General features: G+C 49.3%; 2 protein-coding genes across 2 annotated transcripts in view; both read left to right on the forward strand.

The window, feature by feature from the left end:
* Window positions 1–14708: 14708 nt before the first annotated feature.
* SLC18A3 (solute carrier family 18 member A3) lies at window positions 14709–17024 on the forward strand. Its single transcript, XM_043926310.1, has one exon. The coding sequence runs from the start codon at window positions 15065–15067 to the stop codon at window positions 16637–16639; it is 1575 nt and encodes a 524-aa protein (XP_043782245.1). The 5' UTR covers window positions 14709–15064; the 3' UTR covers window positions 16640–17024.
* A 1632-nt stretch (window positions 17025–18656) lies between these two features.
* CHAT (choline O-acetyltransferase) overlaps window positions 18657–25516 on the forward strand; it is a 58729-nt gene continuing 51869 nt past the window's right edge. The window contains exons 1-2 of the mRNA XM_043926205.1: window positions 18657–18819; window positions 24833–24935. Of these exons, the coding sequence (XP_043782140.1) occupies window positions 24870–24935 (66 nt within the window). The 5' untranslated portion in view covers window positions 18657–18819; window positions 24833–24869. The remainder of the gene's footprint in view (window positions 18820–24832; window positions 24936–25516) is intronic.

Raw genomic sequence — 25516 nt, forward strand, 5'->3', positions numbered from 1 at the left:
GTGTGGTCTCTGAACCAGAACCCTGTTTAGCGAACAGAGTAAAGCCCGGCTAAGACCTTGTTAGAAATACAAATCCCAAACCCAGTGAATCAGAAACTGCTGGTGGTAGAACCCAGGACTCTGCACTTTATCAAGCTTTCCAGGGGATTCTGGTACGTGTTCAGGACACTTGCATCCAAGCCCAGGTCAGTTTTCTCTGAAATTGGCAGGTACTACTGTAGGAGTTGATTTCATGTTTCTTTATTTCACCAAACAGCTTCTGCCTTGCCAATAAATTGCTTTTTTTTTCCCTTAAAAAATGTTTTTTTTATTGAAGACAGTTGACTTACAATGTGTTAGTTTCAGGTGTATAGCAGTGATTCAGTTACATAGAATCATTTAGAAACGTTACATACGTTTTTCATTATCTGCCTTCATGCTTCTTCCCTCCTAGTGGATATGAAGTGGCATCACATTTTTTTTTTACTTATTTTTAAATTTTTTTAAATTACAAAGATATGATAACACATTTACAGGAGACTTGGAGAATACAGAACTTACATATAGTTCCACTATATATTACAATTTTTTATGTAGATAAATTAAGACTTTTTAAACTGCTTATTTTTAAATGAAATAAAAAGCAACTGACTCTATGTCAGACCTGGAAACCTGCCACTTTAAACCTTGTCTACAGCTTTGACACAGGGATGGGCGGGTCTACAGGAACAGCTCCCAGGCTGGCCACCTTCATCCCCTTGTCCTTCCAGCCTGGGAAATGTGACTCTGCCTCCTGAGGGTTACAGAGGAGGGGCTCCAAGTGCTGGGACACTCACAGCTGTGAGTGACTGGCTGAAGCCATCGACCTCGGAGGCCTTCCCCCTGGAACACAGAGGAGGGAAGAGCATGGTTCCCAGTCAGCAGACACGACTTTGCATCTTGGCTCCAGCACTTTCTGACCATGAGATCTTGTACCCCACCATGTACCCCAACACAAGCCTCCTCTTGTGTACAAGAGGTTGAGGTGTTGGGGTACAACACAAGCTTGTACCCCAACACAAGCCTCCTCTTCATCTGTAAAATGGGGGCAGGTAATAACACTTAATTCGCCAGTCTATAAGTGGGGGTTGAGTAAAACTGCATGTGGGAAAGGGCTTTGAGACTTTTCTGTTAATCAGTGATAACAAAGCCCATGAGATAAAAACCACTAGGGATGCACAACCACAGCCCAATAAAATTAGGATGGTTAACTAAGGAGACTGCCTGTCATGGGTAGGGAACCATGGGTATCCTACCAGGGGTGTAGCAAGGCTACTGGGGGTTTAGGGTAAGGAAGAGCATAGGAGCACATCTAGACAAAGCAGTGTTTGACACAACCAAGACACAGAAAGGCTGTGTGTAGAGGGCTCTTCTCTGAGAGGTGGAATCTAAGAAGAACTAAATGCTAAGAGATGGCTTGAAACTCACGTGGCTGCAAAATCTGTCTTGACCTAACTCTGCTGCTAAGTCACGTCAGTCGTGTCTGACTCCGTGTGACAACCAAGACACAGAAAGGCTGTGTGTAGAGGGCTCTTCTCTGAGAGGTGGAATCTAAGAAGAACTAAATGCTAAGAGATGGCTTGAAACTCACGTGGCTGCAAAATCTGTCTTGACCTAACTCTGCTGCTAAGTCACGTCAGTCGTGTCTGACTCCGTGTGACCCCAAAGATGGCAACCCATCAGGCTCCCGTCCCTGGGATTTTCCAGGCAAGAATACTGGAGTGGGTTGCCATTGCTAACTCATTGGGTGGCAAAACCTGTCTGAACTGACATGAGCCTTTTTTCTGTTTCTTATGGTCTCTATTGATGCTGCAAAGTGTTGGCTGTTCACACATTTCCCTGCAGAAAATACTGATGCATTAGATTATAGGGGGCTCCTCCAGACCCTGCTGGAAACTTAGAAAAGATGCAATATATGCATTATCTTTTATTGCTACAATAGGAAAGATTTTCAATCCCAAAACCCCCAATGCCTCGGGGTGTCAGACAAAGATTTGTGGATCACAGAGTGGCTGGGGAGTAAATGTTGCAGCTACGGAAAGTTGCTCTGGGTAGAGCATATGGCAAGTGCTGGGTGAGGGAGACATCAGGATTGTGGCTGCATGTTGGTGGCACCCTCCTCCTCCTGCACCCCACCCACTCCCCTTCCCCTGGTTTCACCTACTTTCTTAGGGCACCTTTGGCTCTTTGTCCTCTCCCCAGCCTCGATGTACCCTCTGGCCTTGCCAGTTCTGCAGCTATTCACGGGGTGAGCCCCCTGCCCAAGATAGACCAGATATGGCCCTCCTGTCCACAAATATGCCCCCAGAGCCCATCCTGCATTCACCTCAAGCCCTCAGTCAGGCCTTCCAAATTCAGATCAAGGCCAAAACAGCTCTACTAGGCAGCTTTCTCCCTGCTTTTGCCTCCCAAAGATTGCCACACCCCACCTCTGGTGCTGAAGAACCAGTTAAAAGGGAGGACCTCCCAAAGAATTCATGGAGTCACCTGTCTTTCCATCAGTCAAGAGCAGAATCCACTTGTCCAGTTCCATGGAGCTTGATGCCTGGGTTACTCAGAACACTGGGAGGCTAGAGGCTTCTCGGCAGCTCCTCGGGTCTCCTGGGGTTTCCAGGCCTCTGGAATGAGCCATTCAGAGACCCTCTGGGCTCCTTCACTCAGGTCTGGCTGCTGGAGGACACAGCCTTGCCTTCCCAGTGAGTGAAACTGGGATGCACATCTCCCAGCCTGGGGCCAACTGCTCAGGGAGTGTCTCCACTCACAAGGTGTGAGCTCTGACTTTCACTAAGACAGAGCCCACCCAGGCTGCACCCTGGCAGCTTTCATTTCTGCTTGGGCCTGGTTTTGACCTACTCTCTTCTAAGGAGCTGTGGCCAGCTCTCTGCTGATGCAGCCTTCCAGCCCAGTGGTCTTGAGCAGGAGAGGAGGAACTCAGGAATCAAGGCCTGAGAGCCAGAGGCTCTGAGACAGAAGGACGCATATCCCCCAGGCAGAAGGGCCAGGTGACAATCTCAGTGATGGCTTGTCCCGGGATAGGCTGAAGGGCAGTCTGGACCACCAGCGACTGTGCGGATAGAGGTTAGTTAAGGTCACAGCTCAGAACACTTGAGCTGTGTCTTGGCACTTTCATAATCCCAGCAGCAGGTAGATGCCATTAACCCTCTCCCCTCCTGCTTCATTTCTCAGAGTCACAAGTCACTGGCTCAGCACAGCCCTTCCTTCACTACCTGGTTCTGTGGATGAATCCTCCATTATGCTTCCCTTAAATACCCCCTCCACCTCTGGGCTTTCTGAAGCCTGGCTTTCTCCAGGGACACCATCTCCTTCCCACCCTTCCCTTGGATTAATTCAACAGCCCTTCAAGGTACCAGTGCCTGTCACCTCCAGTGCCCCACCCAGGACTCTTCACCTCTGACACATCCCTGTCAGAGGGATGTGTACTCAGCCCCATGCATTGTCACTCAAACTGCAGGTCAGGCAGAGAATGTCCTGGAGGTCTCCCTTGCATTAACACTGCTGGGGGACAGGGGTGAGTGAGATGCTCCCAGACCTCTCCAAAGAGCAGAAGAGAGGTCAGGCCCCAAGAGGCACCCCATTCTTCACCACCCTCAGCTCCTCCCTCCACTCCAGCTGAGCAGCCATTGCTGGGTCCCGGGGCCTGGGGGGCCAGGGGTACGTTCTAGTGGGAGAGGGCATGACTTCTCCTCTCTTTCTAGCTTACATTCAGCTCTGCACCCTCTCCTTCTTTCCCTTTCCATGTGTCTTCCTGGAACATCCATCCTAGGGAAGGGAGACAGACAGTCAACATAATCTATAAACTGTGCCTATGGTGACAGGCACGTTGGAAAAAATAAAGTAACCAGGGAGGGATAAGAAGTACTGGGGTGCGATTTTAAGCAAGGTGGTCTGGGAAGGCTTCATTATTAAGTGCAGATGGGAGGAAGATGAGAGAATGAACATGCAGATGGACTACTTTCCAGGCAGAGAGGAGAGCAGGTGCAAAGGACTTGAGGCAGGTGAAGCAGGCACTCAGAAGACGGGTCAGCTTTGGTGAGGGTGGGGTCTAGACCAGAGGGCAGGATGCTCACATCTAATCATCAAGGACATTAATTAAACAAGATGGCATAGTTCCCAGGGAGCTTGCTAGTTTTTTAAGGTAATAACCCTGGGTCCTGTCAGGGTGGAAAGAAGCACCCTCACAGTGGGAATGGAATCCACATCTTGCTTTTAGAAAGCCATTTGTCTATACGAATTAAGGCACATAAAAATGATCTTACTGTTTGAGCCAGTCATTCCACATCTGGGACTGTATCCTTGAGAAAAATCCCAAACACAGGGATCCTCATATTGCTCCCTTCAATTAGCCATGAAAAGCCGATTGGCTCCCTGGAGCCCTGGCACACTGCCCTCTGCCGAAGACCCAGGCCTCTGCACTCGAGCACCCCACTCCCTCCCCCAGCCCCCTTGCCTGGACTCCCATCTGGAACACTTGTCTCAGAGTATATGACCTTGGTCTCCTCCCCCCGCTGCATGGGCTGGGGCGTGCCTGCCCCACCCCCTTTTTCCATCACTAGAAGGACTGAGGCTTTGTGAGCCTTTCAACCATGCAGACTAAACCTCCACAAGGGAGGATGGAATTTGCTCAATCTCTGGGATCAGACAAGAAGAACGTTCCAGGTCATGCCGTCTGCTACCAGATGGCATCTGAGATGTTCAAGTGAGGAAATGGCATTGGTCCACCAGTCATTTATTCATTTACAAACCCACGGACAGTCCACTCTGTGCCAGCCAATGGCTCAGCCCCCAGCTGAGGCACTACAGCCCAGAGGAGATAAGGGCAATCCTTATGAGGGGTGTGCACAAGTGTCATAAAGAATTAGTTTGAAACCAGCTTTAAAATGGGAGTTTAATTAATAGCATCTTAATTACCTGGGAAAACATCGCTCTGGTTAGTTTCTTGATGCTCAAAGCTGATCATGCTTTTAACTGAGTCGGATGGTATTCCCCACAGCCTCCGGGTCCCTACATCCACAGAGGGAGAGGTCCCCATACACCTGCATTTATGTCTCTGACTATGAAGTCTCTTTGTCCCTGCCAGGGTCACCATCCATAGTTACAGGGCTATTCAGGGGATTCCCTTCCCCTACTCAGACTACCCTGAGTCAGGACTCATTATGGGACTTGACCTGAGTGGTCAGTATGGCTGGAGTTAGTGTCAGTCAGAGGTGTTTTGGGCCACCTGTCTGTGCCCCAAGGGGGCAGCTCTTTCCTTCAAGATAGAAGCTTTGTCTGGAAAACCTCCCAAGACATCACCAGGAGTTTGCGGTTTGGAATCCCCAACTTAGTGGCCTAGACTTTCTTCCCTTCAAGGTCTCATCTTATCACCTGTCCACAGTACAGGCTCCCAAAACTCTTCAGTTGTATTTTAAGGTCTTTGTGCTTCAACAAGAAAGGGTTGAACTACTCTCACTTTCCTCCCACAAATGTCTCCCCCAGAAAGCCACTTTTGGTTTGTTCCACAGTCATGGTGCCAGGTGCTGGGGACCCAGTGGGGACAGATCTGAGAGAGGCACAGCCCATGCATGAGATACAGTGGCTGAATAAATGAGCCAGTGTCAAGTTTTCAAGCTGCAAGTCACCAACCATTATTTTTTTTGGTTATAAGACCAGGTTAGCGGACTATGACCAGAATTTAACATAGAGTGGAAACAAGAGTATGCTTTGCTTTGGAGGCATTGGTACACATCTGCATGTGTATGTGGCACCAACCATCCCCAGATGTTTTTCTGTCTATGAGGCAACATTGTGGGCTTGGGAGACGTTAGATGGATTAAATACAGGCCAAGCTGGGGGGAACACATGCAACCAAAGCCTGGAATCCATCTTGCAAGTGCTAGGTTCAAGGTATGTGTACTTGGACCAAGATATTCCCTGTGGTGAGTACCCTATTTCTCAGCCTATTCTGTTGGGAAAGAAAACATGGGTGGCAGTGTATTGTGGCATGTCAGGACCCTGGTGTCCTAGACAGGCAGCTCCGCATGTGTGGCAAACAGTGCCAAGAGAAACAGCAAGAAGAGGAGATGAAGTCATATACTAAGGGCCTTGAAAGTCAAGGTTACCTTTTGAACTTGGCCCTAGGAAATAGGAATTTAAAGCAGGATGACCCATTTAACAAATATCTATAGAGTGCCTACTATATGGAAGATTCATGTTGTAAAAAGTTGACTGTGAGAGCAATTTGGGGGCTCAGGAGCTACTGGCAATACTGAAGAGAGAGGGATCTGCTATGAGGCTACTGCAATAGTCCTAGCATGACATAATAAGGCCTGACCTCTGGTCAGAATGTCTGGAGAAGGAGGAGACAGGTACACTCTCTGTATCTGGCTGGGTGGTCCCCAACACCCAGGGGAGGATGGTGACCATGACTCTGCACATATGTCAAGGGGAACGAGCAGGGCTTTGGAGGTCACAGAAAAATTTCTGCAGCCCCCCAAAAGCATGGAAGTCACATGGTCAGATGGATAAACCTACGGGCATGAGTCAGACGGCCTTGTGACCTTGGCACATTACTCAAGCCCCTGCATTGTCAATTTATAAAATGGGGCTGGCCTAGAAGAACACTTAGCTCACAAGGGTGTTATGATATTGAAAGCTAATAACGGTAAAAGCCTTCTACTGTGCTGGCACAGGGCCAGGGATCACACTAGGACTCCTTGCTGACCTCTCTTACATCACAGATACGCCCGGAGAAGGTGCTGGCAGGCAGCCTGAGAAAGGACCAACTTCTAGCCACTCACAAGTCAGGGAAACTGGGCTGATTTTACAATACTGCTGCCCTCTCCAGGCCCATGTTCACAACTCAGGCCCATCCCTCCCCAGTGACTTGCAGCCTCAGGGTACATAGTATACGAGCCTTGTATGGCTGGCTCTCTCACCTGAGGAGGGCCCCCACCATCCACACCAGGGGGAATCCATTTTCAAAGGCTTTAAGACAAATGATCTTGAAAGTATGGCCACATTACCTGAGCACAGGGGGTTTCCCTGGTTCTCGGTAAAGATGGTCACTGCACACCCATTCAGAACAATTTGCTCCAAAGCAGGCATCGCCTTTGGGTTTTCACTGAGATTTTCTGTGTGCAGAGAGTGTGCTGGGTGCTGGGTGCAGGGATGCAGTCGAGCAGGCTGCGGCCCTGTGCAGCACACACCTGCAAGGAACATCCTTCTGGGGTAATCCTCCGCCTTCCCTCCATGCTGATTGCCAAGATATCTCTGCCTTAAACATACATGTCTCACGTCTGATGATAGAAGTGACTCTGACTGATCAATGCTCCCTTTTTGGATCAAGACAAGCCTCCGAAACCAAGAGAGATGGCTGGCAGCCTTCATTGATCTTCTTGGTTTTCTCAACAGAGCCAACTCAGAATACAAAATACAGAGTTTCCCTTAAATATCTTTTGCCTACCTGACTGTTCAATCAGGGGAGATTTTCAGTGAGGCTGCGTTGTCAATATGCCTTAAAGCAAATCCGTTTCCTGGCTTTCCCCAGGGTACATCTGGAGTATTTTTCAGGAACACTTAAGCTTTTCTCTAAGTGTCCCTCTATCCATTCCAAGCTCAACAGAATGTTGGCACAATGAGAAAGTCTATCCTTTTTCAAAAGTGATAAACAGTTTTATTCTTCCACTGCACAGTCATCTACTGGGGGTGTTGTGTACTAGGTGCAGAGCACAACCCAGCCACCTCAGACTCATCCCACAAGGACCCACACTCTGGGAGCGGAAACAGACACATGAACACATCTTCATGGTACAATATGACAGATACAGTGATAGACACCTAGTACTGGCCCAAGGGAAGAAGAAATCAGCTTTATTTGGAAGGTGGGACAAAGAGGCTTGATTTTTATCATAAAAGATGAGTAGAAGTCATCTAGGAAGCTAGGGAGAGGTATAACAACAGCATCAACTTACTTCACAAGGAATCTCATTCGAACAATACAAAACGCTGTGAGGGATCATCAATCCACCCATTTTACAGATGGTGTAAGTGAGGTTTGGAGAGGTTAAACAATTTGCACCAGGTTAGAGAGTTAAGGAACTTGCAGAGGGGAGACAACTCTGTACAGTTTTTAAATGATGGAAACTAGCATTTAAGTAAATTTACTTAAGGTTAGATAGGTGATGGAATAAGGAATCAAACCTAGGCATCATATTGAGACCACAGAAGTAGATGAATTATAGAGGACCTTTTATGTCAAGCTAAAGAATTTGGACTCTTTCTCATTAAGATGAAGATGCTATGAAGGGTTTTAATTGGTGTGGCAACTTCACCACACCCACTCTGATTTACCCTGCCCAATAACTACAACTGATCATTTCTAGCAGTGAAGAAGTAGTATCAGTTATAGCCACAATGGACCTGTCCAGAATAAAGATATATTATTTAATGAGGCTATTCTGTTGAATGATGATGTTATATTTAATCAGAACTACTACAGCTCAGGAAGAAAAAAGATGAGGAATCTAATAGATGGGGAAGAAAAGTAACAGGAAATTTACAAAAAAAGAAAATACAAATGCTCAATAAACACATGAAAAGATGTCAATTAAAACAATTATATAATTAAAACCAAAATGAACACCATTTTTGTCTCCCATGAGACTGACAAAATGGGGAAAGAAAAGAGCAACTGTTAGCAAGGGTGTTGAGGATTGTGTTCTCTGCTTTGTGAGGGTATACACTTATACAGTCATTTTGGAGGGCAATTTGGAAATTTCTTTTCAAATCTAAAAAGCATATAGATTGCTCATATCTACCAAGTTGTTGTACCTCTAGGGAAAGCACCTCCAATACAAACACAAGGAGATTCAGTACAACATTGTCACACGTAAAAATTAAACGTAACCCAAATGTTCACCTAAGGAAAGAGCTGGAAACACTGGGATATGCTTATAACAAAAAATATGGTGCAGCAGCTAAGAAACTCATGCTATTTCTGTGTAGACTAAAGTGGATACATTGTTGAGTGGAAAAGGAGAGAACTGCAGAATGATACATATATAACATTTATGTAAAAATATGTTTATTTAAATATATAGGCTGTTTATATTACATTTTATATGAGTTCATGGATATGTATAGAAAGGGTTTAGAAAGGGCTTGGAAAATACACATTAAAAACAGTAACAGTGGTAGTATCTGTGAGGTAATAGAACAAACCAGGGTTGGGGGCTGGAAAGAAACATTTATAATGCCCTAATTTCTATGAGCAATCTCTACAAGCAATTTCTATTTATGTACTATTTATGTGATTAATTTTCATTTTAATAAATGTAGAGATGGATTAATAAACCACTGACACATCAGTTCCTATGCAAAGTCCTATGGCCAGCACTCTGCTGAATGCATAAAAAGCAATATCTTGTTTTTAGATACCCAGACTCAGATCTTACCTTCAAGAAGCTCCCAGGTGGGTATTGGGGAAAAAGTCCAACACCATGTGTGATAAATTCATGAAGAGGAGTAGAAGACGCAACAGGATTCATGGTGAGAGGAAAAAGAGGTTATTCACATTAATTCAGGAATCAGAGAAGTGTAAAAATGAAGGAGAGGCAAGGCTGGGCATGGACCAAAAGAACTTCCAGTTCAAAGTGCAGAGGGGGGAGCTCCTGTGGCCCTGAGGGAAGACAGGAAGAACAGGGGGTTGGGGGAATGTGGTGGAAAGTCACAAGGCTGGGAGAAGAAGCTGGACTGTAGTCCTGGGCAGCAGGGGCCCCTGCAAGGTCTGTTGGTCCCTGAGGATGTGCCAGAAACTTTACAGAAAAAAGAAGTTTGGCATCCACGCAGAAGTGGGTAGGCCGGGTTAGGAGGGAAAGGACAGGTTAGAAGGTAACTGACTGCCCCAGTGCAGGAGAAGATTTGGTGTCTGGGCCAGGAGAAAGGGTGGTCTTGATGGAGGAGGGAGATGAACCTGAGAAACTCATCGGATTGGGGTGAGAAGTGAGTGGAAGGGGCAGAGACAAAGGGGATTTTGAGGCTTTGCTTTCACTCAGGGATTTACAGGAAAGCAGGCCGGCGCCTCCTTCTCTGGGAGTTGCACAGAGGAGTTACGAGGCCCACACACAGTGCAGGAGCTACAACCCCTTTCTTCTCCCAGTGGATCCAAGCTATGCTGTGCACAACGCACGTCTGGCCCCTAAGGACGGGCTGGCCAAGGGCAGGCAGGCAGCACGTAGTCCTTCTGGCTTCCAGCCACCAGACTCACAGGCTTCCGGGAAAGGCTGACAGGGCCGCTCTGTTCCTTTGAATCTGAAAATATGTGGCTAGGGAAGCCTAAATTAATTAAGTGATGCTGAGGCCCTGAGGCCCTCCCGAGGAAGCTCACAGGGAGGGGACGGCCAGGGCAGGGTAAACGGCGCCCTCACTCCCAGTACTGGAATCCAGAGAGCTCACGAGCGTCACTGGAACTAAGCCGGCACTTAAGTGCTTTCTGGGAGACAAAGAAATAATAAATCAGGAGCAGGTGCCCCGCCCACACACTGCCACCACCACCATCAACCTGCTTCTCCACAGAAACATGGCCGTTTCACATCTCTGGGAACAGATGTCTCCACGAAGCAACAAATGGCAAGGCCCTGCAAGTGACTTGGTCCATGACCTTCTCAGAAAAGAGTCCAGGATGGATTGATGCCTGCCTTCAAAGCAACACCCTCCACACATAATTCCTCAGGACTCCCCTGCCCCAAACACACACATACAGACACACACACACGCAGATACACACACACACACCAGACATCTCCTGGGCACAGGTGCATGATGGTTTTCCTTTCACTCTTTCCCCAAGCTGCCATATTCCAGGACCCCCAAGTCCCCAACAAGCTCCACTATGGCTTTAGTTCACAGTGGAAAGGACTCTTTTTCCTAGCAGAATGAGGTCACAACTATAAACAGTGGATAAAATGAGAAGAAAGATTGTCAGCCAGAAGTCACCAATCCATACAAAGCAACAATAATTAAGCTCCCACTAAGTGTCATGCATTGAGCTAGATACGTCCAATGAAGCCTTCTCATAATCTTCATTCATCCTGGAGCAGGACAGCATGGTTTTGAGAGCTGGATGCTGGCACTAGCTTGCATTTGAATTCTATCTTCACAACTTCTGAGCTTTCTGACTGTGAATGAATTTCTGTACCTTGGTGTCCCTACCTGTAAAAAGTTATTATGAAGGCTGATAGAAAAAGATTAAGTGAATTAATGTTTGTAAAATGCTTAAAACAGTGCCTAGCACTATATAAACACATTTATGTATCTCGTAAGTAAGTTCCTTCCTTTACTCATTCCACTTATATATCAAGTACCAGATACGTACTCTGTAGCAACAGTTGCTATATCTGGTTGAGAAAAAAGACGAAAAAAAATGCTTCCATTTTCTCCTACAGAACTGGATGGGAAGTTCCCTTTTGACTGCAAATTATACTCAGATAGAGGAGTCTCTGGGAAGAAATTTACCAAGAGTTCTAGTGAAGAAGCGGCCACAGGTGCAGGAAGATGGAGGGCTGGGGCCATTGTGGGAGGCTGGTTGGCAAATTGGAAAGCCAGCGCCAGCACCCTGGACAGCTCCCTGCAGGCCGGGGCCAGAATGGAGCTTGTTCCCTTCCTGGCAAACCTCAGCCTTTTGCTGAGGCAAGGTGTCCTGGCCTCCCTGCTAACTCCTTCATCCTAGTCCTTGGGGCTGCTGATACATGAGTGGGGAGTCCTTCTAAGCTGGAAGTTGGGTGAGGGAGTTTAGTGTCCCTGGAGTTTCCTTAAGGATCTTCCCACTTCCTTCCATGGATCTTCATCTACCCTTCTCCTTGGTGTTGCCAGGGAGAGTGTGTTCATCTTGCACAAAGAGCAGCAGAGGCACTTTGGAAGCAGCATGAGGATCAGAAGACTGGCCCCATGGCCTAAGTTTAAATCCAGGCTCTTCTGCTGGAATCTCAAGCAAGTGACACAGCTTCTCCAAGCCCAACATCAATAAGACAGAGGGAATAGCACCTACACTGAACCAGGGTTGAGTAAGAATTAAATAAAATAATATACACAACACCTCTGGCACAGAAATGTGCTTAATAAATAAGCCTGTTTCCTGCCTTAGAGGAAAGGAGGACTGGAGAATTACACGTGAGCCCAGAGATAGCTTGCCTTCATGCTCAGGAATAGTCATGAATTCTATGGGCTAGAAGAGATCTGCATCTTCAAAACCCTGGGAAAGTCTCCCTTCTCTAAGATTTCACTGTTCTTTAGCCATGAAACAGAAAACTTTTGCCTTAAATTTCAAGCTCCCCTTTTCAAATCACATAAAGCAAGCAATATAAATAATAATTGCTCAGTAGATTGGAAGACGGTCCCTTCAAAAGCCTCATAATGGGAGAGTCAGAAGGAACTAGAGATCTCAGACTCAAATGACCAGAGAGCATGAGGCAGGTGACATATATTTGTGAAACTAGCTGGAGAGGAGAGAGACTGCAATGAGCTGGAGAGGGTGCATATTGCCTAATGGCCTTCAAATAAAATTTAAAATAATTATATCATCCAACAGAGCCCTTCTATAGCACCCATTTGACCCTGAAAGCTGCGGCAGGTTAGAAGTCTCCAAGTCTCCAACTTAACAGAGACCAAGGCTGGGGCCCAGAGAAAGGCTATGACTTGCCAAGATCATCCAGAGGCGGGCCTGTATCCATACTGGAACTTTTTCCCTCCCTCAGACCAAGGACAGTTTGGACACTTCAGAGCCAGTGTCAGCAGCTCCTTAAGTGGAAGAATTTCTTCTCCTTCCCTGGGGTGAATGAAGAGATTGGGTGACAGGTGGCAAGGCTGCCACCTCTCACCCTGGTGTGCTGGTCTCCATCACCTCTCTCCACAGCTGTCTCAGGAAGAGAAGTTAGCTTTCCAGTGCCTTCTGGGCTTCCCACCAGCCAGGACAACTTAACCAGAGGGACTAGCTAGGAAACCAGGGATACCCCTTGAAAGTTTTATCTGCTCTTCACAAGACCCACATCTGTAAAATGAAGATAAAACAACACATTTTACAGATGATAATAATAACCACAGCAACCACTTAACATTACTATGTCCCAAGCATCCTAAGCAGTAGGAAGTATCATCCATTTTACAGATAAGTAAACTGAGGGACAAAGAGGGGAAGTGGTTTCCCCCTTTCCCTCTAGACACCCTAACTAGTATGTGCAGAGCCAAGAGCCATCTCAGGCCTCTGCCTCAAGTTCTTTCCACTGCATCCTGATGCCTCCTTGGGGTGGGGAGCACCGTTAGGGAAAAAAACTGAACCTAATTGTAGTTTCTGAGGCCAGAAGAATGGGAAGAATTCTCTCCGACTCTGGAAGAAAGAGACAAACTGTAATCTCAACAGCACAGATCTCCCTGCCTCCACTGCCTCAGAGCCTCTCTCCCGGGCAGTCCGCAGACCAGAACATGGACTCGATGTGCCATCTACGGTCAACGCTGGGAACGCACTAGGCCCAGCGCACTGCCAGGGTTGCTCACCTTGTGTGTTGAGAACTGGGTGTCTCAGTGGGTGTGGCCTTCTTAAGATGAGCTCCCCGCTTGAGCCTCTGCTGAGAGCAAAACTGATGGTTCCTGCCTGGAAAGTGGTTGCGGCGCCCACGCGGGGTCTCTTACAGTTCCAAGGGTAGACCATGGCTACATCACTTCCTGAGCCCACCCGGGACTTGGAGGTAGCTCTAGAGATTGGAGGTGGGGGTGGGGCTGGAAAGGGGGCGGGACCTCGCTGGAGCGGAGGGAGGCCTTGGTGTAGTGCGGGGACATCCTGGGAGGAGTTAGAATGAGGAGGGCGTGCGGAGGAGGGAAGGGAGAAGAGGCGGAGCTGGGGGACCCAGACAGTTAAACGGAAAGGGGGAGCACTGGTGAGGAGAGGGTGGTGAGGAAAGCGGGAGGGTGGGCGGGGCAGAGCTGATATTGAGGACCTTGGGTGGGGACGAGGCGACTTCTCCCCTCCGTTCCCAAATGTTCATGGTCAGGAATTCTCTGCTGTGGCATCCTCCCGAAGGGCCGGTCGGTCTGAACCCGGTCCAGCAATCTCTGAGCCTCCCTTCCCCGGCTTGGAAGGGGCCGGGGGGCGGAGCTAGAGAAATGGTTGGGGGAATCTGTCGTCGGCGCCCCTCCAGTTCCCGCCCCACAGTCCAGCTGAGAGAACAGATGGATGCAGCCGCGGCTCACCTCGGGGACTCCTTACCCGCTGTGCGCCGAGATGCAGACTGAGGCAGAGATCTGGAGCCCTTAGCTCCCCTCTCTCCCCCCGGGCCGGGGGGAAGCGGTAGCTGTGTGCCCCTTTCCGCGAGGAGAAGACCGGACGAGGACCCCACGAGTCCTAGAACTGCGGGGGCCGAGAGCCCGCTTGTCGCGCGGCGCACCCATCCTCAGGGGCTTGGCCAGGACTCTTCCCACACCGAGACCCCTTCCTGGGGCTTCCAGCCTTGGCGCATCTGGGGAGGGAACCCCCTCCGGGCAGCGCCCCGCCCCCCGCCCCCGCCCCGCCGACGCCGCATTAGCATGAGCGACGCAAGTGGCCCGGGCACCACTCGGGGGCCGAGACTCGCCGCGTCACAGCCCCGAGTGTAAGGGAAAAAAAAAGAGTAGGCAGCGGAGGAGGAGGCAAGAGCCGACGCGAGGGGAGGGGAGAGCGGCGGGGCGAGCAAACCGGCGGGCTGTCGGCAGCAGTATGCCCCTCGGCCGGCACTGGCGGCCTCTCAGCGCTGCGGGGGCGGCTCCCGGCGCGCGCGAGGCACAGCGCGCTCAGTCTCCGGCCCCGGCCCCTGGGCCAGCCCTCCTTTCCTGACTAGCCCTGAGCCCAGCGGAGGCGGGTTCGGGGCTCGGTTCCGGACAGCGGCGGCGCCTCGCCGTGCAGGATCCTTGCCTTTTGGGCGCGCAGGGTCCCCCGAAGTTCCGCGCCTTCGTCTCTGCACTGCAGGGCGCCCGCGCCCGGCCCCGGCGGCAGCGTCCTCGGAAGAGCGGCGGGGTGGGGGTGATGGAACCGGAGGCCCCGGCGGGTCAGGCCCCGGCGGCAGCCAGCAAGCTGTCGGAGGCGGTGGGCGCGGCGCTGCAAGATCCTCGGCGGCAGCGGCGTTTGGTGCTGGTCATCGTATGCGTGGCGCTGTTCCTGGACAACATGTTGTATATGGTCATTGTGCCCATCGTGCCCTACTACGTGCACGCGGCCAGCGAGAAGCCCACCCCGACCTCCAGCCCAACGCCGCCCACTCCGACCAATGCCAGTGCCGTCACGGTCAACACCTCAGAGTCCCCGACGGCTGCTATTCCAGCCAAGTCTATTGTGAAGCTCCAACACCCCAGGGACAACGAGGACGTGAAGATCGGGGTGCTGTTTGCCTCCAAGGCCATCCTGCAGCTGCTGGTTAACCCCCTGAGTGGGACCTTCATCGACCGCATGAGCTATGACTTGCCACTGCTTCTGGGCCTGGGCGTGCTGTTCGCCTCTACTGTGATGTTTGCCTTCGCGGAGGACTATGCGACGCTCTTCGCCGCACGCAGCCTGCAAGGTCTTGGCTCGGCTTTCGCGGATACGTCTGGCATTGCCATGATTGCAGACAAGTATCCGGAGGAGCCAGAGCGCAGCCGCGCCCTGGGCTTGGCGCTGGCCTTCATCAGCTTCGGAAGCCTAGTGGCGCCGCCCTTCGGAGGGTTCCTCCACGAGTTCGCTGGAAAGTCTGCGCCCTTTCTGGTGCTCGCCGCCGTTTCGCTGTTCGACGCCCTATTGCTGCTGGTGGTGGCCAAGCCCTTCTCGGCGGCGGCTCGGGCGCGGGCCAACCTGCCAGTGGGCACGCCCATCCACCGCCTCATGCTGGACCCCTACATCGCAGTGGTGGCAGGCGCGCTCACCACCTGCAACATCCCCCTCGCCTTTTTGGAGCCCACCATAGCCACGTGGATGGAACGTACGATGGCAGCATCCGAGTGGGAGGCAGGCATAGCCTGGCTGCCGGCCTTCGTGCCGCACGTGCTAGGCGTCTACCTCACCGTGCGACTGGCGGCGCGCTACCCCCACCTGCAGTGGTTGTACGGCGCCTTTGGGCTGGCGGTGATCGGCGCCAGCTCGTGCCTGGTGCCCGCCTGCCGCTCCTTCGCACCGCTAGTGATCTCGCTCTGCGGCCTGTGCTTCGGCATCGCGTTGGTGGACACCGCGCTGCTGCCCACGCTCGCCTTTCTTGTGGACGTGCGCCACGTCTCGGTCTATGGCAGCGTCTACGCCATTGCCGACATCTCCTATTGCGTGGCCTATGCGCTTGGGCCCATCGTGGCGGGCCACATCGTGCACTCGCTTGGCTTTGCACAGCTTAGCCTTGGCATGGGCCTGGCCAACCTGCTCTATGCGCCCGTCCTGCTGCTGCTGCGCAATGTGGGCCTCCTGAAGCGCTCCCGCTCGGAGCGGGACGTGCTGCTGGATGAGCCACCGCAGGGTCTGTATGACGCTGTGCGCCTGCGGGAGCGCCCCGTGTCCGACCGGGACGGCGCACCTCGCAGCCCGCCCGGCCCCTTTGACGCCTGCGAGGAGGACGACTACGACTACTACACCCGCAGCTAGCGGCCCTACTCCTCCTCTAGGCCACCCACCTACTCCCCCACCCACCCCCACCCGCGGGTCAAGGGGGCTCCTCTGGGGCAGCTCAGGCTCAGGGCTTGCCACCTCCAGCGAGTACCCAGCCCCTCCGCTGTCTTTATTTCCCCGGCCCGAGTCCCCTCTCTAGAATCCTTTCTGTGTCCTCCTTCCTTTTCTCCAACCGGGCGTGGAGCACCTAGGCACGCGAAAACTGACGTGCTTCAGGAAAAGATGAAGAGGCGCGCTGGCCGCCACCTCGGGGCTCCCCGATGTAGAGCCGCGCCTCTGCCTGTCCTTCCTTGCGTTCCTCCCAGTGCCAACTGGGCCCGCTGCACCGCGGTGCCTCCGGGCCGATTCAATAAACTATATCTGTGCGAGGCCGAGTCTCTTTACTGATGGGGGTGGGCGGCCGGGCAAGGGACCAGGGAAGAACGGGAGGGTGAGCTGTGTCTCTAGCCCCAATCCCGGTCTCAGCCCAGCGGGCACGCAGGAAGCCCGTGGCTCTTTTGCAACCCGGAAAAGGAGATACGGAAGAAGCAAGCCCGACAAGGGCTCTCACGCACGAACACTCTGGTGAACCCGTCGCTCGCAGCCCGCAGCAGCCCCTCCCCCACCCAAGCCCAGCGCCGCGCTCCAGGGCGCCGCCCCGGGGAGCCAGAGGAGCTACTCCCTCCGGGTGCGCTGGTCCCGCCCCTTAAGGACACACCCTGAATCAGCCACGGAGCTCTGCTCTAAGGCGCCCGAGCTGGTCTTCCCTTCGAGCCTGGCAGCCTGTCCCGTCCAGGCTCCAAGAGGAATGGGTCCGAACTGATACAGGCAGCGGAAGAAAAACCGGCCTTGTCTTTAAGGGCTCGGTATCTGGAAACTGCGCGTGTGGGTGTGGGGTGTGTGTGTGTGTGTGTGTGTCTGTGACCTAGAGAGCTAGACTCCATCCTACGAGGAATGCGGGGAACAGTTGTCGATGTGTCAACTGGTCCTGGCTGTGCAGACTTGAGTCAGGGCTGGAGAGGATGCGAGTGTGTGAGCTGATACCAACCTCCACCCTCCCTGGCCCTGAGTAGAAGAAGCAAGCCCCCTGGGCTGTTAAAGAAGTCTCTCCACCTTGAGTGTGGGTCCCCAGAGTCCCAGACTAGCATTTGTGCAGCACTCCCAGCCCCGCCGCCTGCTGAAGGCCACAGAGTCCCGGGATTCCGCCATGGAGAGGCTGCCGCGTTAGGGGTATGCCTGTGTGTTAGACAACGTCTGTTGGGGGTCCGCACTGCTGGTGTGTGCACGTCTGTTCTGAGTCTGCGTGTCCAGCTCTCTGTGTGTTTGAGCAGGGTCTGTCTTTGTGGGTCTGTCTGTGCGTGCCTGCGGTGTAAAGATCTACAGGGGAGGGGGCATGCTTTGTCTAGGAGAAATGTCTGCCTCTGACTACGTGCCTCTAAGCATCCCCAGGTATGTATCCCGCATATTCCTTACAGTACCAGCCGGGATAAGTGGGACTAGAAAAGGAGGACCTGCAGTGATGAACAAACAGATTTATTACTAGTACTACTAATGTTATCATTATTATATTCTAAAAGGAGTTGTAATAAGGTTTGAACCTGCCCTAGACGGTGGGGAGGGCACAGATTTACCCAGACTCAACCCTCCCCAGAGTTCTGCAGAGTCAGCCAGCCACTGCTAGGGTAAAGGGGATGGGGGATCGCGGGGACTGGGGAAGGCTGAGCTGAGGGCGATGGGCACCGGCGGAGACGTGTTTTGACCCCTCCTCTGGGGCCTGGATTCTGGTGCCTTTCTGAAAGCTCTACCCGGGAAGCCGTCAGAGCACGGTATTGGGGTCGGGGAGACGGGATCCGGGAAGGCGGGAGAAGGGGGGAGGACGGAAGATGGAGAGGGAGGGAGGGAGGGGTGGGGCTGGGGGAGGGAGGGAAAGGGAGAAAGGGGAGGGAAGAGGAACAAGATGAAAGAGGGGAGGGGACTGGCGCGGCCGGCTAGCTCGCAGCCAGTCGCGAGGCCTGGGGACCCGGCGACGTCGGAGGCTCTACCACGGACCCAGGCTGCAGCCCCCACCCCCGCACGGCTGACGCGCCCCGGAATCCCTTCCGGCTCACATTCTAGCCCCTAGTCCTGCTGGGTGCGGTGAGGCGGCTGCAGAGAGGAGGAGAGCAGGAGGAGAGCAGGTGAGTAGGGCTGGGCTCCGGGAGCACAGAGCGGGGAGCGGGAGCGCGGAGCGGCAGCGGGGAGCTGAGCTTAGGATCGGAGGGAGGCTCGGTCCAGGGCCCGTGCCGGGGGGAGAGACCCCCAGAACCTGCGGAGTCCCCCCAGTTCCCCACGGCAGCCGCCGTCGGGGAAAGCCGGGAGGGTGCGGGATTCCCTGGCCCTGGTGTTTCCCCACTCAGGGTGGGGACAGGAAGACAGGGGGCTAGATGATGATGTTGAATTTAAAATGTTGTGCAAGTGAGAGTTGCAAGTTAAGTTTTATTTGAGGTAAAATGAAGGCTGCAGTCCGTAAGATAGCACCTCAGAAAGCTCTGAGACACTGTTCCAAAGAGGCGGTGAGGAAGGTCAGTATATACGTGGTTTTGGTGAAGGGAGAGTAGATGCAATCAAGCACATATTTTTCCGGAGGGTTTCTGCTAGTCTGGTGAAGCTTCCTGCCAGTCACCAGGATCAGTCTTCACCATGAAGGATTGTAGCAGACCCGTAAAATCAGCTCCTGAAAATATTCTATCTTAAGACCTGTGGTGCCAGTCCCCCAGCCCCCATTTCTGTTCTTCACCCCGAACTCCTTTCAGGGGGCGTTGAAGGTCAGCAACTGCAGCAGCACTTGATTTAATCCTTGTGGAGGTAGATGGCAAGTGCCTATGGCAAGTGCAGTTTGAAGTTAACAGGGCCCCCTCATGGTTATAAGTTCAACAATACTTTGGGAGACCTTTCAAGACCATTTTGTCCCACAGTGCTGGGAAGGCTCACTCCTAAGTCTGGCGAAGATTTCTCTTCCAAGCCACTTGATGTGCAGCTACTGGACTAGGTTTATCAACAGTAATCAAAGGGCTCTGGACCAACCTGTCTTATTCAATCTGTTGTGGTCAAGGAAAAATTCCCTCTTGTTATATCTTCCCATATCTAGTTATGTTATTACAACCATTGATTGCATATAGAACTATATGTTTGATCAACTGCTTCAGATCACCTAGTCATCATTATTTTTATTGGAGGTTCAGATACACATTTGGTAATGCAAGAAACAATAATCTTGTAATACAGGCAAAGTACAAATAACATAGCTAGCAGTATTATTAAAGTCATAAGTAAGAATTAAACCAAGAACTTCCATTAGGTGCAGTCCAGTATATCCTCAGGTCATTTAACTTAGTCTATTCTATTCCAATCTTTGTCTTTCAGGGACGTTATATATTGGCACTATCCATAAGGCTCTTACCTGATTTTCTAGTTACTATACTGGTTATCCTTAGTATAATTTAATTTTTCCCAAGATAAAGGGGAACCTTAAATCTTAAATGACCACAGCCTGGTGTTAACCACATAAATCCATCCCATAATTGTGGGAGAGTTTATTTCTTGGCTGAATTTGTGCTTGTTTCTCTGATTGATCTTGAGTAACTTAGAGGAAAATTCATATTTATGGCCAGTACCAGAGCAGGTATTATTAATTGACTAGGTGAGAGGATCCCACCTAGTAATATCAAGAGTAGCCTGAATGGGACTGAACTTTCTTTATCAAGAGTAGCCTGAATGGGACTGAACTTTCTTTCTCTAAAATAAAATTGTTAAGACTCATCCAATTAGAGTTTTGGAGTGGAGAAATCCACCTAGGTAATCTAAAAGTACTAGACACAGATAATTGGCCCCAACCCAACAATTGGACTGATTTTTAAAAAAAAACTAGCATAGGAAAAATAAATAAATAAATAAAAACTAGCATAGGATTGTGTCCAAGATAGAAAACATTTGGTCCATACGCAAAGGTCCAAGAAGTCAAGAAAACATTATAAATGATCATACAAATCAGGTCCTGCATCTTGGGTAAGCTGTCTACTTTTGATGCTGTCTTCTTCTCATCCTGGTGTAAGTATTTGAACATTTGAACATCATTTTAAGGTGAGTTTGAGGTCAGCAGTCCTCTCTATAGACCAGTCTGGTGTAGGGGCCTTTGGAAGTGGGAAGTAATCCAAGGATCAATTTACCTTCAGATTCACCATACATGGGCTACTTAAAGAGTACCTGATAAAAAGTCCTTTCATCCAGGCTGGAGAAGGTACTTTAAAGTATGTCTTGTCCAGTATATATATAAATGTATTATATATATATATATATATATATGTATTTTATATATATATAAAATGCCCAGTTTATATAATCCCCAAGATCATATCATGGAGCATCTGATCTTCATCCAAAGATTACTGAGATAAGCTTCAGAAACAAAACTTAGAGTCTTCTTTTAATAATTCAATTAAACCTTCATTGAAGTGACTTAGCAGCAGCAGTATGGCATAAAGGCAAGGGACTATGTGGGATGTGAGTCAGTAAATACAGACCTCCATTAACAAAACTGGGATTTAATATTCATTGAAATATAATCTTTTTATCTCTAAAATTACCCTCATTTCTACTACATATATTCAAATTAAGACTAATTTGTTGCAAAGTAAGTCTGATCTCAAAAAAACGTGGCCTGATATTTCTATAACTATAATTGATCAAAAGTTTTTGCATTGCTGAAACTTTTATAAGGAGTCTCAGATTGAACTTAAAAAAAAAACCTTTCAAGGCTAGGAAAATCATGGCAAAGACTTATCACATGTTTCACATTACAGATCTAGGTAAACATCTCCCTTAGCAAGGTCCCCCAAATACCCTGAGATTTCTGTACCTGTTGGTGAGGTAGCTTTCCTAATTTATCTGATAAAGTTGCTGGAAACGTAAGTGTTTACAATCTCTGAAGGGAGCAGATAGAGAAAAAAGATAAATGTTTCAATTCTGCTTACAAAAGTATAATTTACCAAATTACTCTAAGTCCTAATTAGTTTGAGGGGAAGATTTTCCTTACACCTGGAAAATGCAGATTCAAATTTGTAATTTTTCAGGCAGAAACCGTGAAAAGCATAGCCATATTCAACAGTTCACTTATTCTTATGTAGCTAATTTTTGTTAACAGTTTGTGAAGCTATCAGGTTTCTCTTTAGGATTTTTCAGTTTCTTACCTAGTTCACCATTATAGCTTGAAAATCAGAAACTTGTATTTATTCCAAAGTTCTTTCTGTTAATCTTTTTGAAGAGGAAGCATTTTGCAAAGGCACCAGAATGAAATCATAACTGTCAATAATGACAGAAGACTTAAGAAGGCACGTTTAAAATCTGATTACAATGCAGTTGACACAGACACTTGGTTATTGCTCTGACATACAACACTTTAAGATAATAACTAGAATTATGACTGATAACAGTTTACCAGAACATATCAGATTTTAGGAAAGCTATATAATTTTTAGAATATTTTTATTAGTAACATTCACCATACAATATAACCTAAGAATGTTTATTAGTCATTTGACAATGCTTCCCATCTAATTTGACATACCAAATGAACATAGTTAGTTTAGCATCTCTCTTTGGGGTGCTTCAGAGGCCCTTTGAAGCACCCCAAAGTTAGTGAGAAATCAAAAAGACTTCATTAAAATTTGATTTAGAAAGTTTGGTCAATAAATATCAAGAGTTTAGAACACTCAGTCAAATGGGATCAGAGGTCACTTGAGAAACAATAATTACTCACTTAGCCAAAGTAACAATAGAAGACTTCAAAGGCAAATACAACAGACCACTTAAGAGGTAAAGAAACTTAAAATCTGTTATTAAAGGCAGTTCAACATCTTAAGAAAATTGTTCCATACACAAAATTCAGGGGAGAGTCAGCCCTGAATTTTCTCAGGGTCTACTTGCCACAAACCTTCATAATTTTATGTAGCCATCACTTAATTTGCTCATCCCAAACCTGTAAATCAGACCTAATTCCTTTTCCCTTAATGAAATGCAATTCCATTTCTCCTGCCTTCTTCACTGAAAAGTCACATTCTTCTTTCCTTAAGCAACCATGAACTGTCCTTTATATTAACATTCTATAGGTTGGTGAACATAAATACCAGTTATAATTTCTGAAAATATTTACTTTCTTATAGAGACAATCTCAGGATGGCACCAAACATATTCATTATTAGTCCAAACATCTTTAGTTTCTCTGTAAGAGGAAGTCAGTCAGTATTCAGTAATTAATGTTTTAGTGTCTTATTTTATTTGGGAGTGAACTAGCTGTTCAATAAACTTCCATCACTTAATTTAGCACAACTCTAAAATTTCAAGTTGTTGACTATCTGGAGGGACTAAAATAGATAGACATTCCTAAAGCATAATTATTCTTAAGAGAGTTTATCTAAAGCTCTTATCTAATTTACATTATCTTGTCTTAAAAGTTTCTTCACATTGAGTTATTTTCCTTGCTGACAAATTTGTAACACATATAATAAGATCTTATTTAGCTTATATTAAATCTAGGCACAATGAAGGTATTATACCGATTATTATATTGATGACTCTTAAGACATGTCTGTATTAGTTAGATCAACTAACTGAGGCATGAATACTAGGTACTAATTTATTTATTTATTTATTTATTTTTAGGTACTAATTTAATATTGAATATTTCCCAGTTCACATGAACCTGAAATTCATTTAATTTTTCTTATATTCAGAACTGTTTGATTTGTAAGCACTTACTCTTCTTTACGCCAACTAACTGAGAGCTCATTACAAATTAAGCTCAGCAATATTATCCAAAGACAAAGACACATACCAAGACAGTATGCTTTTGCTGCAAGAAGAGGCATTGGCTTCCCTGTCTATAGGGCCCTTACCAATCTGACCTTGCCCTCCTCGTCCTCTCAAACTCCTATGGCGCTAGGGTTGACTCTCCCTTGAATGTTGCTGTTTCTGCTTTGCAGTTGGTAGCCACAGGCCTATGCTTCAGGGCGCTCACCAGTCTAAGGACCTCCTAGTCCCAAGTGTTGTGGCATGGGACCCACAAGGCCTCTACATTCTCTGCCCAGTGCTGCCAGGCAACCCCTGGCTCCTCCACCCATGGGCCAGAATTATCTTTCTGGATGCCCTGTCTTTGAGTTAATTGTGCCTTACACCCAACACCACCACCCCCCACCCCCGCACCTTGCCAGCCTGAGGGTAGAATGGGCTAAGCCTTAGATTTAGGCTCTTGGGGGATAATAGGGGATGGATGAGTGGAAACCATGGGTGGGAGCTTATGCTTGTTCAAGCTTATGCTTAGGGGTAGAGGTTGGGCCCTGAGGGCAGATGTTGGGCCCCACTAGCCTTAAAAACTAGCTTTTGCCCCTCTTGGCCTGGCTCACTTGTACTGCACCTTCAGAATCAATCCATCTCTTCCTAGGCCTAGTCAGGTGGCCCCTAGGGCCTGGGCTGCCCAGCTTCCCTATACCATCTCCCACAGCATTCTCATGCCACCTACACTGGGAGCCAGCAGACTAGAGACTGCTTGTCACAACCCATCCAGCAGGGTCCTCCCTGCCTTGGCCACAGGCCAGGCTCCAATCAGCCCAGAGTGCCTCCTGGAGCCCAGAAACTTAGAGGACCTTGTATTCATTCATGGGCATGTGCATTCCTTGTACTCAGCCACCCAACAGCAATTTTACTGCATGCCAGGCACAGGGCTAGGGCCCAGAGGTGAAGCATGAACATGACAGGTGTAGTCTTACCCTGGAGAAGCTCTCAGTCTAGTGGGAAAGAGAGACTTTAACCTGCAAAGCACAGGCAGAAACAACACAAGGGCTCTGCCAATGACCCCTTGTGCATTTGGAGTCAGTAAGCCCAGCCCTGCTCCCTTCCATGCTGCTCTGGGCTGGTAGGTTGAGGCTGGATGACAACAGTCTTGTGGAGCAGGTGCCAGCCGGAGACTCACTTCAGATCCCACCCTCTCCTATTTGGAGCTGCAGAAAGGATGCTGTGATCAGGGGGACTGGTCTTTCCAGGCCCAGGGAACACTCCTGGTCAGAACAGGGGCAGGGTGTCAGGCTGTGGGAGGTGAAGGGTCCTGTGGCAGGTCTAGGTGGCTATTGTGTCAATGCCTTTCTGCTTCTTGGTCCCCAGGTCCACACCTCTGCTTCCACAATCAGAAGTCAGCAAGATGCCCATCTGTGAAAAAGCTCCCCCTAAGATGACGGCAAAAAGTCCGGGCAGTGAGGAGGAGCCTGTAAGTGATGTTTAGAGCCCCCTCTTTCATCCCTGCTGTCCCCATTCACAAGCCCTTGCTTCCAGAACAGTGCTGAGTGGGACTGGCCTCCAAATCTTGCCTGGCCCCCAGCCCTGTGCTCTTCTGGGCATGAACACCAGCTGTAACCCTGCCTCTAGTTTGCTTGAGGAGCCTGGGAGGGCCTGGTGGAGCTGGGAGTGTCTTCAGGAGATACTGAGGGAATGCTGACGGCTACACTTTCTAACCCCCGAAGCCAGGGAGAGTCCTTGATCTGAGCCAGGTACTCTCTTTTCTCCCAGCGCCTCCCCTTCTCCAAGTTCCACTTCCAATGGCTTTGAGCCCAGTGGAATTGCCTGAGGATGAGGCTGCATTCCCTACTCTAAGCCTTGTCACATCGCAGCCCCTAGAGCCTTAAGGCTTCAACTTCCCCACTAGTTTGAGACAATGCCATCCTTCCCTGGGCAGGCATCCTCCTTCCCTGTCATACTCACCTTCCAAAGTGAGTATGCTACCGCTGTCTTCTTGACACCTCTTTACCCCAACCTGCACCCCAGAGCTTCATTTGAAAACTTGATCAGAAC

This window comes from Cervus elaphus, chromosome 15 (assembly GCF_910594005.1).
Source record: "Cervus elaphus chromosome 15, mCerEla1.1, whole genome shotgun sequence".
Taxonomy (NCBI): domain Eukaryota; kingdom Metazoa; phylum Chordata; class Mammalia; order Artiodactyla; family Cervidae; genus Cervus; species Cervus elaphus.

What these genes read in the sequence shown, in the direction of transcription:
- SLC18A3 (XM_043926310.1), top strand. Translation starts at nt 15,065, where the DNA reads ATGGAACCGGAGGCCCCGGCGGGTCAGGCCCCGGCGGCAGCCAGCAAG.